Source organism: Eutrigla gurnardus (genome assembly GCF_963514095.1).
Source record: "Eutrigla gurnardus genome assembly, chromosome: 11".
In the NCBI taxonomy this organism is placed as follows: domain Eukaryota; kingdom Metazoa; phylum Chordata; class Actinopteri; order Perciformes; family Triglidae; genus Eutrigla; species Eutrigla gurnardus.
The window spans coordinates 28,363,459-28,379,543 of record NC_139925.1 but is presented as its reverse complement, the minus strand read 5'-3'; the positions used below and the strand labels follow the sequence as shown (position 1 = coordinate 28,379,543).

At 39.6% G+C, this 16,085-nt stretch overlaps 1 protein-coding gene and 1 long non-coding RNA gene across 2 annotated transcripts in view; one reads left to right on the top strand and one right to left on the bottom strand.

Moving 5' to 3' along the window:
- Positions 1-226: 226 nt before the first annotated feature.
- Positions 227-2,158, bottom strand: LOC311021230. The gene is made up of 4 exons (XR_014597994.1): positions 1,903-2,158; positions 1,545-1,649; positions 1,257-1,342; positions 227-643 (listed from the first exon to the last, which is right to left on the bottom strand). It is a non-coding gene; the product is annotated as an uncharacterized lncRNA (long non-coding RNA).
- Positions 2,159-4,677: 2,519 nt separating this feature from the next.
- LOC311021224 (ras-related protein ORAB-1-like) overlaps positions 4,678-16,085 on the top strand; it is a 39,831-nt gene continuing 28,423 nt past the window's right edge. Inside the window, exon 1 of the mRNA XM_084021678.1 lies at positions 4,678-5,087. Coding sequence (XP_083877804.1) covers positions 5,074-5,087 — 14 coding nt within the window. The 5' untranslated portion in view covers positions 4,678-5,073. The remainder of the gene's footprint in view (positions 5,088-16,085) is intronic.

Genomic DNA, 16,085 nt, shown 5'->3' with positions numbered 1-16,085 from the left:
GGAGACGACGCAGGCAATCGGCCCGTCGGAGTACATGTACATGTTATTTGGATTTCCCTCTGAAGTAAGTAATATGACTTATCTGGTTTAAATACGTTCCTTTATTATTTGATTATCAATAGATGTGCATATGCATGCATAAACAAATGTAGGCTACATGTAGGCTAATATAAGTGGTTTTAATAGTTTGGTGTGATAAAAATAAACAAGTACAAGCAAGTGGGATATTAGTGAATAATTTATTAGACAAATAATCCATGTTATATATACAGGTTGCAATACGTGTATGATAAGAATAAATAAGTAGTTTATCAACAAATGAATAGGAAAACATTCAGAATAAATGTAATATCTGATGTTTTCTGTTACAGGTTGGTGCCAGACGGCCGTACTGCAGGTCAATCCTCATGTTCCCCCGATGGGCCTCAACTTCGGGAAGGGGATTTAAGGAAGGACTTCTGTCTTTCAAGGCGTTCCACGGAGAACCTCGTCCACTGCTTACTAACAGAACAGATGGGTTCCATGTCCATAGTTCCACGGTGGTGATGGGGGTGACAGAGACGAAGTCAACGAGCCACTCCAGCAGTCCTGGGACATCCTCAGAGGCTCGTAGCTGCAGTGTCTGCTCCAAATGTCCAGATCCCTGTGTTGCAGGAACATGATTATTGTTGAGGTTTTATTTGTGTTTATCAGTAGTGCAGTTTATAAGTAATACCACACAGTAGTTCTTACAGACAAATGTTTCCTGTTTAATGATTTACAATTATTAGGTTGTGTACAAATCTAAATAATAAATATCTGAATATATATATATGATTGTTGACTCATGTTTTAGGCCTGCAGGTCTATTTCCCTCCTGCTCTGGAGGAGAGACCCTGCTGCAGTGGTTGGCATCATGGCTGAGGAGATGGGGTGTAGTGGGGTAATAGCAGGTCTTTGCTCCATCACCTCATCCATGACAACAAACACTTCCAGTGTGCAGCAGTGACCTCTCCTCCCTCAGTGCTGACATCTTCAGTTCATACTAACAACACTTCTCATAATCATTGTTTAGATCAACTATTCACCACTAGTCATATATTAGAATATGTACTGTAATACTGTACCACATGGGATAGACTTAATGGACTCTGATGTTTGAACACATTGTAGATATTACCCAGCACTGACTTTGCCTGATTATTAATAAGAAAGACAACTTCGTCTGGTTTATTTTATGCTGTAGAGTTCAATACTTTAAACTGCTTCCAACTCACCTTGTATTTCTGCTTCATGTTCTCCCACTTCTTCTTTGCTCATCCAGCTCCACCTTCCCTCCATCTAATGTTCTTCAATAAACATCCTATATGAAGAACAGCACGTAGAAAAGTGTTACAGCTCATTGATGATTTCTTGCTGTTCAACAAAACGTTTCAGGTAGATATCTCAGGAGAGCAGCACATCACCCATCTATATACGCTGGTGTTCAACCTTATATCATTGAGTAGCTTAATATGCAACAGTAGCAATTAAGCCCTGCATATGAGAATTATAACATTTAACACCACATTTTCTTAAGTGAAGCCTCTCAGAGCAGCATTCCTCCTGCCGGTGAACTTCTCCTTATCGTTCCCTCCACCGGATGAGGCGCCCGGTGTCTGCATCCGTCCCTTTAACGAATGGTGCACGGCGTTATTAACCACCGTTAGTAAATATATAACCACGGTTTAACATAAGCACTATATTCTTAGTTAACGTCGGTAAAAACGGCACATTTTCCGCTTCGCTTGCGCTCGCTAACCTCTATGGTAAATTAGCGTCAGTAGGCTAGCCGGCTGGCAGGACCTTCGATTCGTAACGTTCATTATCAATACGATTTAAAAGTCAGCTGGAAACATAAAAGTCATGTTACAGTATACTTACATGTGTACGCGGTTTGTGTCGGGCTCCTCGCCAGAATCACCGCAGTCGTCCGCCATTATCCAAAACTTTTCAGAAGTCAGACGAGCCGCAATGCATTTTGGGGAAGTTGAGTAGATTTAGCAAGGTCCGCTGTATACTCAGAAATTCTTGCCAATGCAGTATACATCCGGGCATTTCTCGCGTACACAAATTCACATACTATTGTATCTGAACGCACTACGTACTCAAATTTACGTCACAATTGAGTACGAGTAGGACGTTAGTATGGCATTTCGAACACAGCCAATGTTCTGTGAGTAGCTCCACCTGGGCAGACCAACCGCTGCTGACTGACGTAAAAATCATCACTTATTTTGAAGCGCGGGAATGTCGCCACAGACACGGAGATCCTATTTCTGGGCAAATATCATTGTTTTAACTCACTCTTTTTTTTAAAGATTTAAAAAAGACATTTATTAGCAGTGGATAGATCGGAAACATAGGAGAGATCCCGGCTGGGATTCGAACTGTTGTTAATAATATGAATTTTTTAAACTGTCAGTATATTCCTTGCCATGCTTTTTCAGTCTCCAGACCTTGAGACAGATTGTCAAGGTCCAGTGCCTGTCCTGGTCACAGTAAGTAATATAACATTTAATGTCATCCTGTGTAGAGCATAATCTTGTGATTTTTCTTAACATTTCCTGCAGCCCTACCTCCTCGGACATCAGCCCTACCTCCTGGAACATCAGCCCTGGCTCCTGGCACATCAGCCCTGCCCTCTACTGAGACTGGAGAACTTTTGCAGGATGAAGATATGGTAAGTGTGTGTGTGATCAATTTTCATTATGTGTTATTATGACAATGACAACATTCAATAACAGTAAAATGGTATGTTATTTACAAGTTAATTAACTTGAACTCTTGAAAAAACACCATGCTATTACATTTCATTTATTTTTATACAGGAAAAGATTAAAAGTAACAGTTCAATTCTTACAGATTTGTTACAGTGTGCAGCAATGGAAAGATCGTGGGTTCGAATCCCGGCCTAGTTTCACCAAAAACACAAAAATGTCCAACTTGCGTCCAGGCAGCTAGAAAAGTATTAAAAGATAGCCAGATTTTCCTTTCTTTCTCCCTTTTTTCCTCTTTTTCTCTCTTTTTCTCCCTTTTTTCTTCTTCCCCCTTCTCCCCCCCTTCTTCCCCCTTCTCCCCCCTTCTTCCCCCTCTTTGACGGCCGAGTGTTCCCCAGCTTCATGGCATGCACTCTAACCACTCAGCCACCTGCGCGCCTTTTAACTCACTCTTTGATAGATAGGAACTTCCATCCATCCATCCATCCATTTTCTACCGCTTATCCTGTATTTAGGGTCACGGGGGGGCTGGAGTCGATCCCAGCTGTCATTGGGCGAAGGCAGGGTACACCCTGGACAGGACGCCAGTCTATCGCAGGGCCGACATGTAGAGACAAACAACCATTCACACTCACATTCACACCTATGGGCAATTTAGAGTCACCAATTAACCTATCCCCATCCTGCATGTCTTTGGACTGTGGGAGGAAGCCGGAGAACCCAGAGAGAACCCACGCACACACGGGGAGAACATGCAAACTCCACACAGAAGGAACCCGACTGCCACTTTTATATTGATGTTTCTATGTAAATGTAATATGTCTGTCTGAACACTCATGCCATCCTCTTAGTAGTAAAAATTCCTCCAGGCGTCCCTGGTTACTCTGTGTTTAACATCACAACACTATGATTTGTGGGTAATTCCCTCAGACGTCTTGAATATTGCCATGCCATGTTTTCACTCAGAAAAATGTAATTCCTAATAATGTGATTCCTCAGGTTTCATATGATACCAGTAACTTCACTTGAGCTTAAAGACTGAGCCTGCTACAGCCTCTCAAAGACGCTGTTAGCCGGGATCTTGGTCTTCAAGGGTTAAATTAAACACTTTTCTATTATCTTTTTCAAAAATGTATATTGATGAGCCCTGTGTTTTTTTAAGGACATGAATAGCCCTGCCTCTGGTCTGCATACACTCCAGTCAGTCTGATCTCTGATCAGTAGACGCAGTCTACACCATGTAGCCTACTCTTGAATATGGCTGCTTGCACTAGGCTCTGAATTTGTAGAATCTGATTTTCTCACAGGGACCAATTACTTTTTAATGTTTTTATTATCAGCTGGTTTAACAGGAAAGGTGGTCACTCTCCACGTGTCACACAGCCTTTTAATCCGTTCTCACTGTTGTGTGTTCTAATGTTAACACGTGAATGCTCAGTTCACCCAAATTGTCTTAATTGACTGTTATAAATGCGCTGATAGCTCAGTGGTAGATTTATGTCGTCCCTCTCTCTTGCTCCTTTCACTCTCACGCTGTCCTCCTGTAATAAAATGCCAAAAATATAACTTGACTTGTGTTGTTGAGATTTATTTTTATACTATATTTGAAATGTTGCTGTTTTCATGACAAAAGCTGAGGAACCCCGATCCATCAGACTAAGCTTTGTTGGGTGACCCACCAGTCAACAAAGAATATTAAGACATAACACCCCCCCCCCCCCCCCCCCCCCCACTCCATAAATACCGAACAGTCCCTGATCACCAGAAACCGGAAACAATACTAGCGCTGTCGCTTTTCAGCATTAGCTAATTGTACAAAATACAATTTGCTGAGGTTTATTTTGAAATATTTGTCCGGATGTTGTATATAATGTGTGGTTTGACACGAGGCACTGTCTGACTCCTATTTGCCACGTTTCACTAAATTACGTAATCCCTCCCAATGCCTGACAGTTTGCTGTTGCGGTAACGACACACTCAGTAAGAGAAACTGACTGTGGCCGGTTATCTCGGTATCTACTTACATCCCGTTTTATTCGCTGTAGGATTACGGCTGTGGGACGTGTCAACAGTCTAATCTAAAAAGCATCCGTAAAACGAAGTAACGTATTTGTGTTATTGCTGACTTGGCTAACCAGCTGGCTGATGTTAGCCGTTTCCTGGTTGAAGTTGCCGCCATTTTGGATTTTTACCGAGAAACAACTAGCCGGTCGTGGTTTTGGGAGCAGTGTGAGTGTGCTGGCCGCCGCTCCCGTTTACATAACACCGCCGTTTGTCTGCAGAAAGGGAAAGGAGACGTTTGACGAGAGGGGATACAACATACAACGAGTCAACAATGAATCCCGAATAGTAAGTATCATACGAAGGAAGGATGTGTTACATTTTGCCAGCTAGCCAAGGTGAGCTATGAGCTAACAAGTAACGTCAAGTTAGCATTTTCCAATAACTTAAACATTAGCAGTTGAACTAAGTTAGCAGCTAACACCAGGTGACATTTTGCTTAACGTCCACCCGTGTCTGCCTGGGATACTATGACTATTTTCCTGGGATATCGGTGCAGTGTTGGTGATGAAACACTTGTCAGTCCATATTTATGTGTAACAAACAACAAAGTGCTTATTAACCCTTGAAGCCAGCTGTTGGGCCAGCGGCAGTAGTTGTAGTGACTGCTTTCGGTTCGCTATGTTTCACGCCGAGATGTAACGTTAAACAATGATACAGGACACGTTTTCTCTATTATCGGCGACATCAGCTAACGTTAGCTAGAATGAGCTAATTGGGTTCATACAATCACAATGACAAAATACTTTACAAGGGTTCGCCTTATTTCACGTTACTTATCGACATATCCTGCGCTCTAAACGACGGCTCTACTTTCGTCTGCATTGTGACAGCCGTATGCTAGCAAACCTACTGTAGCATCAGCCATCTGTTGTTTACGTCCAGGTATGGTATCTGGTTTTACGTTTTAATGCTACCTGATGTAGAGCATGACTCAGTTTTAAGTCATATGGTCTAGTGCTGAAGCAGCCTCAGTCATGTGCAGGTCACATGCTAAAGGACAAGCCCTCAATTTCAACATAGCAGCATTGAGCAATTTCAGCTGTCTACTGTAGTATTCATAAATATGTTGACATAGGTGGTTTGTATAATTTGTGGAGCACAGTTTTCCCTCTTGGGTCAAGCTATTACACACATTACTACTCTTACATCTAGAAACGGTATAGTTCTCATTACTTTAGTGATATTAAATCCCTATTCCCCTCTTAGCCCTGCTTGATCTTGTATAAACGATTCACCTTCTTTTGTAGAGACCATAGTCTAAAGTAAAGTCCAAGATCTTCTGAGTCAATGAGAGTGGTTAGGCATGGGATGATATGAAAATGTCATGAAAATCCTGACCAGAATAATTGTGATTCATAATATTATCCTGATAATCATCAAAATATACTTAAAACGTAAAATGTCACTAAAACATGCTGGAGGCACATTTTGTTAAACAATACTATTGTGTCACAGATTACACACTTCATTTTTGTGTTAATAAACCCTAGTCAATTAATCTCTAATTACATGATTATAAATCATACGGTCTCCCTGCATAATATATATATATATTAGGGGTGTAACGGTACACAAAAATCTCGGTTCGGTACGTACCTCGGTTTTGAGGTCACGGTTCGGTTCATTTTCGGTACAGTAAGAAAACAAAATGCAAAATATAAATTTGCTAGTTGTTTATTACTTTTGTGCTTTTAACAGTAGGAACATGCACTGGAGCTAGAATGCTGCTCAAAAATATAAATACAAGTATTTAAAATATTGATTTAAAAAATAAAAATAACAGACTGTTTCTTTAAAAAATATATTTTCTCCATCTGATATGCAAAATTGAACAGTTGCAACACTAAACAGTTTCAAGTTGTTGCTCAGATTAAATAACATGAATAAGGCTCAGACTAAAAATAAATAAAAATAACAGACTGTTTCTTTAAAAACAAATATTTTCTCCATCTGATGTGCAAAATTGAACAGGGCAGGGAGAGGCTGTTTAAACGCGGTGGGGAGCTATGTTTGCACTAACGTTACGCTTGTCTTTCTCCTTGTTGTAGCGATGTTCACGTGGGGGTGGTGCCGTTTCAAATGCGTCAACAGGTTTGACGTGTTGCCAGAAATATACCCGACCTCACATGAACAATGTCGGCAAACCGCTTTGGTTTTATCAACCTCTCTTTGTCCCTGTTTGTATCTCACCGGGAAGCCGAAGTGTTCCCAAACGGGAGACCTTAATGTCGCGGGAGGGTCCTCCAAATCTGGCTTGTTGCCAACGCTAGCGGCATTAAGGTACGTGTCCACAGGGGCGATTTTAAACGCGAGTGGACGCGCCGCTTCCCAGTATTGCGCGCTTGGCGGGCTGCCACTAGAGGATGATTGACAGGCGCTCTCCTTCAAACAACAGATTTTTGCGAGCGTTCGAGAGCGTTCCCGAGGCAGCGAGTCGAGCCCGGTGCCTCTGATTAGCATAAAGTAGCTGCATGTGCGGCTGCAGCATCCTCCACACATGCGGTCCTCTACTTAATATGTCCGTATGGAAACTCGTTCGGTACGCCTCCGTTCCGAACCGAGCACCCCGTACCGAAACGGTTCAATACAAATACATGTACCGTTACACCCCTAATATATATATATATATAAATATATATATATATTTGTCCTATTAACAAGTATGTCTTTGGACTTGAATTTTTTCAGGACATTCTGAGATGGTCAGGTGGGAGGCATTTGATGAAATGACACGGAATTACCCATATAATCGGGCTAGGTCACTCCATGTCATTTCATCAAATGCCTCCAACCTGACCATCTCAGAATGTCCTGTATAAATTGTTAATAGGAAAAATCCAAAATATTAGGTCTCTACTGTCAACAGTTTTCTCATGAAAAATCATTGAATGAAGGGTAGTTTAGACATTTTTACTTTAAACAAAAAAGTTGTAATTGTACAGTGTAAAAAAATAACTTAATACTTCGTGAAATACTTAATAGTCCTGCACTTTTCTGTTGATGCACTGCAGGGTTTCCCGCAGCGCTTTCCTGTTAAGGCAGCCGCCTACATAAACGTCTTAAAAAAAAAAAAAAAAAAAAATCTATTTACTAGCGATATTCGCCGTGTTACTGTCATGTTTTCTCACTTTCATTCCAAACCGTGTCCGACACTAGTCTCCCTTCTCTGCAGAATGTATTAAAATAATAATAAAAATAAAATAAATTTTTTAACCCTCTGAGACCCATTGTAGCATATACAAAAGATCATGCGTTTTTTTCCCTCTTAAACTAGAGAAACAGGGCTAAACAACGGTACCCTGCTTCTCCATGTAAGCAATTTATTTCTGACAACAAAACGAATGCGTAAAGTAGTAAAATTTGTGACTAGATTTCTCCTCGTCTCCGTGGCGCATTTCTCCGTTTTGTTTATGTATATCGATCAACTTCTTATCCACCATCTTGCTAGTGACGTATAGTTATGTTTATGCATCGGACACTCGTATTGGCTCCCGTAGCGGCTTTTACAGCCAATCGGAAAGCCTGATTTACGCTTGGCCGTGAGTTGTTGTGTTTGCCCAAACGGGACACACGGAGGAGTTCAAATCAGAAAAGGACAGTCAAAAAGTTACTGTAGTGATAGAGAAAGTTAAATACATAAATGGCACAGAAGAAGTACACTTTATACACATATTTAGGGCAGGGAGAGGAAAGGACCATTCCTGGCAAAAAAAAAAGAATGCCCATAGACACTACCCAAAAGAATATCCATATTTCATAGACAAAAGCAGCTAGAAGCCACAAATAACATAAGATAAGCATAATCCAAACAAGTGTGTGCAGCTTTCTATGTTGAGCTTTTCTTTCGTTATAATGGTTTGCAGTGCTTTTTTTAATAAAATGTGTAAAAATTCAAGGTGCGTTTTTAATTTATGCCAACCAAAATATTGCCGCATACTAGGGTTGCACGGTATACGGTACTAATTTGGTACGGTACTATATTGCATTTGGATGGGACCGGTACAACTCGCCACGTGACGTCACCGCGTTGTAACTACAGCTGAGAGGACAAGGAGCGAGCCCCAGCTTTGGGAGATAAAAAGAAAAAATAAAGCAAGCCGGAGGAAACAGCTAGCAAGTTGGCAAGCAGCGTGGACTGGAGCAACAAACGGAGCAGGAGGAAAGCTTGGAGAGAGCGCGTGAGAGAGCGAGCGCGAGCGAAGCACGGAGAGGAGAATGGCTGCTGCAACCGTCACCACGCCGCAACTTGCGGACAAACCAGCGCCGCGAAGTGCGATATGGCAGTACTTTAGCTTAAAACAAATGCGCAAGGCGAGGCAGTTAACGCCGATGCACCACTGTGTAAACGGTGTTTAAAAACATGCATGGCTAACGGCGGAAACACCTCCGACTTAAAGGACAAGCACCCAGACCTGCACACTGAGCTCAGGGAACGACAGGTCATTTACTCAGGAAAAAAAGCCACATTCAGTGCTAAAAAAAAGCGCCACCCCCCTTCACTCTTAACAAAAGTAGCTCTGGAAGAAAAAAAATTGAGCTAGTTTATTTATATTATTATATTTTATATTATATTATTGTATTTATATTTTAACATTTTTAAAATTGTGTGCATTAGAAAAGCTTGTCGTTGGGGTATTTTATTTTATGTTTAATGTTATTGTTCTAAGATTTTCTATTAAAATAAAGTCAGTAATGACATTTTTTGCGTTCACTTTTTATTTGAAAAAGTATCGAAAAGTACCGAAACACATGTTGGTACCGGTACCGGTACCAAAATGTTGGTATCGTGACAACACTACCGCATACACGGCAATTTTTTGCTTGGCCCATTCAGCATCATTACCATACAGCAAAAACATGTTTTAATAGCGTTTAGCAGTGGTTCTCAATGTATTAGCCTAACTCAAAGTGTACAAATAGAACCTATTGACCCAACAGTAAGATACAAGACACAGCATGGCTCATTTTGTGCATATTCACTTTGGGATTCTGTATAAAAAATAAAGGAATCAAATAGGGGTGGGCGATAAGGCAAAAATTTGTTTGTTTGTTTGTTTGTTTATTTCAAGGAAAAAAAGGAATAACATTCACAGTCAATTACAATCATGTCACTTGAAAGGGAGATGGAAGAAGCTTGCGCTTATTCGATTCCAAACCCCCACTCACACCACACTATACAAAACATACAATAAACAGAAACACAAGACAAAGACAGGCCCCAAACACTCTGACCATACACCCCTCTGCCCCATGAAAATACATGATAAACACTAAACAGAACTCAAGTGTGTAACTCCACTGGCTCACTGTTCACAATTGCGCATACATTTATATTTACAATATTCATTCATTTGTACCTGTACAGTTAAATGTACATATGTAATCCACTACACACAAATACAAAGTAATAAATACAATAGTTCTACATTATGAATACAGTTATCAAATTGGTCTATCACACATACCCAGACCCATACACATGCAGTGTGCATGTGCCTGTTTATGAGGGCATCACGCTCTCAAATCTCTTCCTGATACTTACTCATGTATCTTTTAAACATTTTTTTAACTTGACTAAGATTTGTACATGTTTTTATTTCTTCACTTAGGCTGTTCCACAATATGACTCCTTTAACTGAAATGCACATAGATTTAAGGGTTGTCCTTACTTTTGGTTGATATAGTTTGTTGATTCCTCTGAGATTATGTGTGTGATGAGCATCTCGATCTTGAAAAAGATTCTGGATGTGATCAGGAAGAGAGTTTTTTGATGCTTTGTACATAAGCTGAGCTGTTTTATAGTTTACTAAGTCATGTAATTTTAAGTTAAATGTGATATAAAACAGTGGATGGGTGTGATCATTATATTTTACTTTATGAACAATTCTGATAGCTCTTTTTTGGAGAGTAACTAAAGGTAACAGATTTGTTTTATAGCAGTTCCCCCAAACTTCAATACAGTAATTCAGGTAAGACATTATAAAAGAGTGATACAAGATAAATAAGGCATTTTGATTTAGCATTGGACTACATCTTTTCATCACACCAACACACTTTTTGGCTATTTTGGATCTCAAATAATTTATATGGGGTTGCCAAGACAGCTTTTCCTCAATAATTACTCCTAAAAACACATTTTGCTGTACTCTTCCAATAATTGTATCATTAATTGTTATTTGTACTGTCATGTCTGTATTCCGCTTTCCAAACAGCATAAGTTTAGTCTTTTTTAAGTTAAGTGATAATTTATTCATATCAAACCATTTTTTAAATTTATACATTTCTTGACTTATTTGATTGAGAAGATTCTCCAAATCCCCACCCGAGCAAAGGATAGTAGTGTCATCCACAAATACAATACATTTCATTAGTTTGGATACTTTACAAATTTCATTAATATAGAGTAAAAACAATGTTGGCCCAAGGATTGAACCTTGAAGTACCCCACACATGATCTTACTGCATGAAGATTTGTATTGGTCAAACTGTACAAACTGCTGCCTATCTCCCAAGTAGCTCTCCAACCAGTTTTGTGTTATTCCTCTAATACCATAGTTGTCCAATTTATGTAATAAAATATGATGATCAATTGTGTCGAACGCCTTTTGTAAATCAATTAAAATGCCAATAGTAAATTTCTTTTTTTCTATACAGTTTGTGATTTCTTCAACAAGTTCAATTAGAGCTAGTGATGTTGATCGCCCTTGTCTAAAGCCATATTGGCTGTTTGACAACAAATTGTTTTTTTCGATAAAATCCACCAGTCTTGAGTTGAATAATTTTTCCAGTATTTTTGAAAGCTGGGGTAAAAGGGAGACAGGACGGTAGTTTGTGAAGGAATGTTTATCGCCTGATTTGAATAGAGGAATTACTTTGGCTATTTTCATTTTAGTGGGAAATTGTCCATATTTAAATGACAGGTTGCAGATATGGGTTAGTGGTTTGACAATTGCTTCAGAAATATTTCTAATTGTTTTCATGTCCATATCATGAACATCCTGTGAAGTTTTGTTGTTACATTTTTTTTATGGTTGACAATACTTCATTCTCATCGGTGGGAGTAAGAAACATAGAATTTGGATTCTTCTCAAACAAAGGGTACACGGTTTCCCTGTCAGCTGGAATTTTTGCCGCTAGCTCAGGTCCAATATTCACAAAAAAAATGATTACATTTTTCTGCAATGTCTTTTTTATGATTGATTTCCTTGTCATTCTCTATAAAATACTCTGGATAACATGGGCCACTTGCACTGCTCCCAATGATATTATTCAGTACCTTCCAAATACCCTGGATATTATTTTTCTTACTATGAAGTAACTTTGCATAGTAATCTTTTTTGCATCCTCTAAGAATACTTGTTAATTTATTTTTGTATTTTTTGTACTTCAGTTCGGCCTCAGTAGTCCTGGACTTAAGGAAATTTTTGTGTAAATTGTTTTTCTTTTTGCAAGAATTTACTAATCCTTTTGTTATCCAAGGAGTATTTGATCCCCTTTTCTTTCTGCATTTCCTAATTGGACAATTCTTGTCATAGAGAGCAATAAGTATGTTCATAAAAGCGTTATATGCTGTGTTTACATCCGACTCCTCATAAATAAATGACCAGTTGTAAGAGGCCAAGTCGGTTTTTAGATTTTCCAGTGCTTGATCTGTTTTAATGGATGTTTAAAGCCGGAAAGTAAACAAATAGGCTATAACGAGGGAACGACGATATACATCAAGAGTCTCGGTCAGACGGTCAGTCTTTACAAAAAACATAGCGCCCTTTACCGGTGTGGCATTGAATTGCATTTCGACATGTAAACCCAACGCAGAACCATCACGGTCTCCCAGCAACTGCGTGGCCATTGCGTGGCCATTGCGTGATCACTACGCGGAAGCATAACCGAGCCTTAAGACTATTTTGCAAGTTACTGAACAGTACAATTAAACTAATTTACTAAATTTAAAAAAATATAGCCCTACAAGGTAACAAAACTGAAAAATTAACAGACCATTGTACTTGTGCGCTGTGTACAAGCTGTCCGTAATCCCTCAGCTTAGTGGCAGAGGTGCAACGGCGTATTAGGGCCACTGTTTAAAAAAAAAAAAAAAAACGGAGCCATGAGAGGTGCGCAATATTCAGAGAAAAAAGTCGCAAATTTATAATGTAGCAGTTTTGCTATTAAAGTAGAAAAATGTGCTACTTTATTATAGCCGTCATAGAGAAAGTAAACATGTTGCTTGACCGGATGTTTGCCTTTTGCTCTGACAACAAGTGAAAGCTACGGCTACATCTTAGACTAACCACCCGATCAATAAACACCCATAAGATGACAATTTGGCCCATAAAAATAAAACCAACAATAACGATCAACAGCCGTCACCCCAAGGACCTTAATGAGGCATTGTCACATGTTGGCATGGATTAATTAGAAAGATGAATGTACATACATTCATGGGATGTTAGCTAGCATAAATGCCGGTTGTTTGTTAGCGTCGTAATGAAGCAGCATATCTGCAACTTTTTTCTCTGAATTTTGTCCCCCTCTCTCGGCTCCGATTTTTTTATACAGTGGCCCTAATACGCTGTTGGATCGTGCTGCAGCAGATATTCTGCTCCTCTGTACAACGGCCCAAACGTGCAAAACTTCCGCGTTTACAAAAAACATTTCCGTGTGGACGGCGTATGTGCACTGTAGCAAGATACTAACAATCTCTCTGTAAAGGCAGATCGCGGAGCGATTTGAGACATTTTGATCGCAAACCCCTAGAATCAAATACTAAACGGATATGCAAAATGTTGCAAGAAACATTTAAATTAAAATTAAAAAAAACAAAAGCTAGTTAACGTTATGTATTTATTATATTTAGTTCCCAGCTCAAAGTCCTTAAGGGCTGTGTGCTCTTGATAATTTCTCTCTCATTCTGACCATAGTCAGTAGTAGGGCTGAAACGATTACTCAAATTACTCGAGTAACTACATTACAAAAAATGCTCGAGGCAAAAAGATTCTGTCTCTGTCTATTTGTGTAGCCTAATGTTTTTTTCCCCCACAGCATACAGAGATGAATGACGAGCAATTTATGTTTGTTCTTTTCAACAATTTAGGTTATTTTTTAAGATTTGTGTTGGGATTTAAATAAAGAAATTCTTGAAAAACTTGACCAAAAGGACCATGGCAAAATTATGTCACTGCTTCCACAATTTCTTGGATAATAGTTAAAGACACTATTATCTATTATCCAAGAAATTGTCGAGCACTGCGTCCATAGATGTCTGGCACACTGACACAACAAATGATATGTTGGAATGGCACCCAACAGGGGATCTGTTGGTCCGATGGCCACGTGAGGATGTTGTTGACACGCTTCATGAATTTCACAAAAACATCACCATGTTCATTTGAACGTTCAACAATGTTTCCAATGAACCAGTCATCATCAAAGATACTAGGGATGCACCGAATATTCGGCCACTGAAATACTTTTATCACCGAACAACACGGCTGAAACAGAAAGTTGTGATGACGCAAACAAAAACTGCGGCCAGCGCACGCTTGTCTGGATAAGCGCCAACATGTCTGCGGTGTGGACGTTTCGCTGAGATCTATTCAGATCCTCTGCACTTCCTCGGGACTGTGCTTGATCCACGTTATAAAGATCATTACTTGGATGTGGGATTAAAGCAGCGCGCACAAGAAATGATCTAGGCCGCGATGGATGCGGAGTCCCCGCTTGGAGACGGAGAAGCGATGTGAAAATGGCCAATATCGGGTCCATGTACATGACACCTCTCAGATTTTGCTGAAAAGCAGTGAAAATATGCCAAAACAAACAAAGGGAATCTGAAGTTTCAGGTCAATATCTCAAACAGTTTGCCCGTGGCGTCCATTTGAATTTTGGGTGCCACGCCCCTTTTTGACACATTTCATTTGTTGGCATTTTTGGAGGCCAATAACTTCTGTTCCAATAGTGATAGAAGGCTGAAAATTGGTCTGTTAGTTCATTGTAGTTTGTAGTACACAATTCTGAGAATCCACATTCCTTACTGTTTGGGTGAGAGGTGGGTCACCAAAGTCCTAAAAAATTGTGACGGCATGTGTGATTTTCACTTTTTGGGTGCCCCTAGCACCACGATTAATGATCATATTTATTCTGAACAGGATTATTTGTTATATTTGGGAACTTTGCTCTTGCCAAAAGGAATTTTAAGGGTATGGTACAACTGGTGGGGGTTTTATGGGGGTCCAAAAACCCTTTTGGGCAGAGCTGACTCTTTTGGAACCCCATATTTGGACCCCCAAATGACCATGTGGGCACTTGATGATTCTAATGGGATTTATACCAGATAAAGATACATATTTGTTCTTTCTTTTAATTAAATAAAACCTTAGACTTTGAAGCTCCATCATATGAATTTTATTCTTTATAATGCACTATTTTGGACATTCTTTCCAGAGGTCTGGAATGAAGATCAGGGAGAATTTAGAGATGATAAAGCATGAAAATAGTGGATGTAACTTAGTATTCAGTGATGGCAAACAATTAAATATTAAGACTGCTGGCCATTAATTTCCTGAAAATCACAAATAAACCCCTTATCTCCAATGAAAGAGACCCGCCTGCGACAAGAGACTTGCAGCATGAGCAAGTCTGCAGGCCACTGATGCAAACCATATTCTGACGCCAATAGAGATGTTTCAATGGGCAAAAGAAAACATCAAGAACATAACATTCTTCTTTGTTGGTGCAGAAGAAGATTAAAAAACACGAGGAAACGTACGAATTGGAGAGACGTTACGCCTCGGCCGGAACGATCAGTGGAACACGATTTGCATCATTGCTTTATACCCCCAAATTACCAACCACATGGTCATTTGGGGGTCCAAATACGGGGTTCCAAAAGAGTCACCTCTGCCCGAAAGGGTTTTTGGACCCCCATAAAACCCCCACTAGTGGTACAATACGCTTCAAATTCATTTTGGCAAGAGCAAAGTTCCCAAATATAACAAATAATCCTGCTTACAATAAATATGATCATTAATCTTGGTGCTAGGGGCACCCAAAAAGTAAAAAATAATTTTCGCCATCAAAAAAAAATTTGGATTTTGGTGAACCACCTCTCACCCAAACAGTAAGGAATGTCGATTCTGCCTTCGGAAATGTGTAACTACATTGAACTAACAGACCAATTTCCATCCTTCTATCACTATTAGAACAGAAGTCATGGGCCTCCAAAAATGCCAAAAAATTAATTGTGAAATTCTCAAAAAGGGTGTGGCACTTGAAATTCAAATCGAC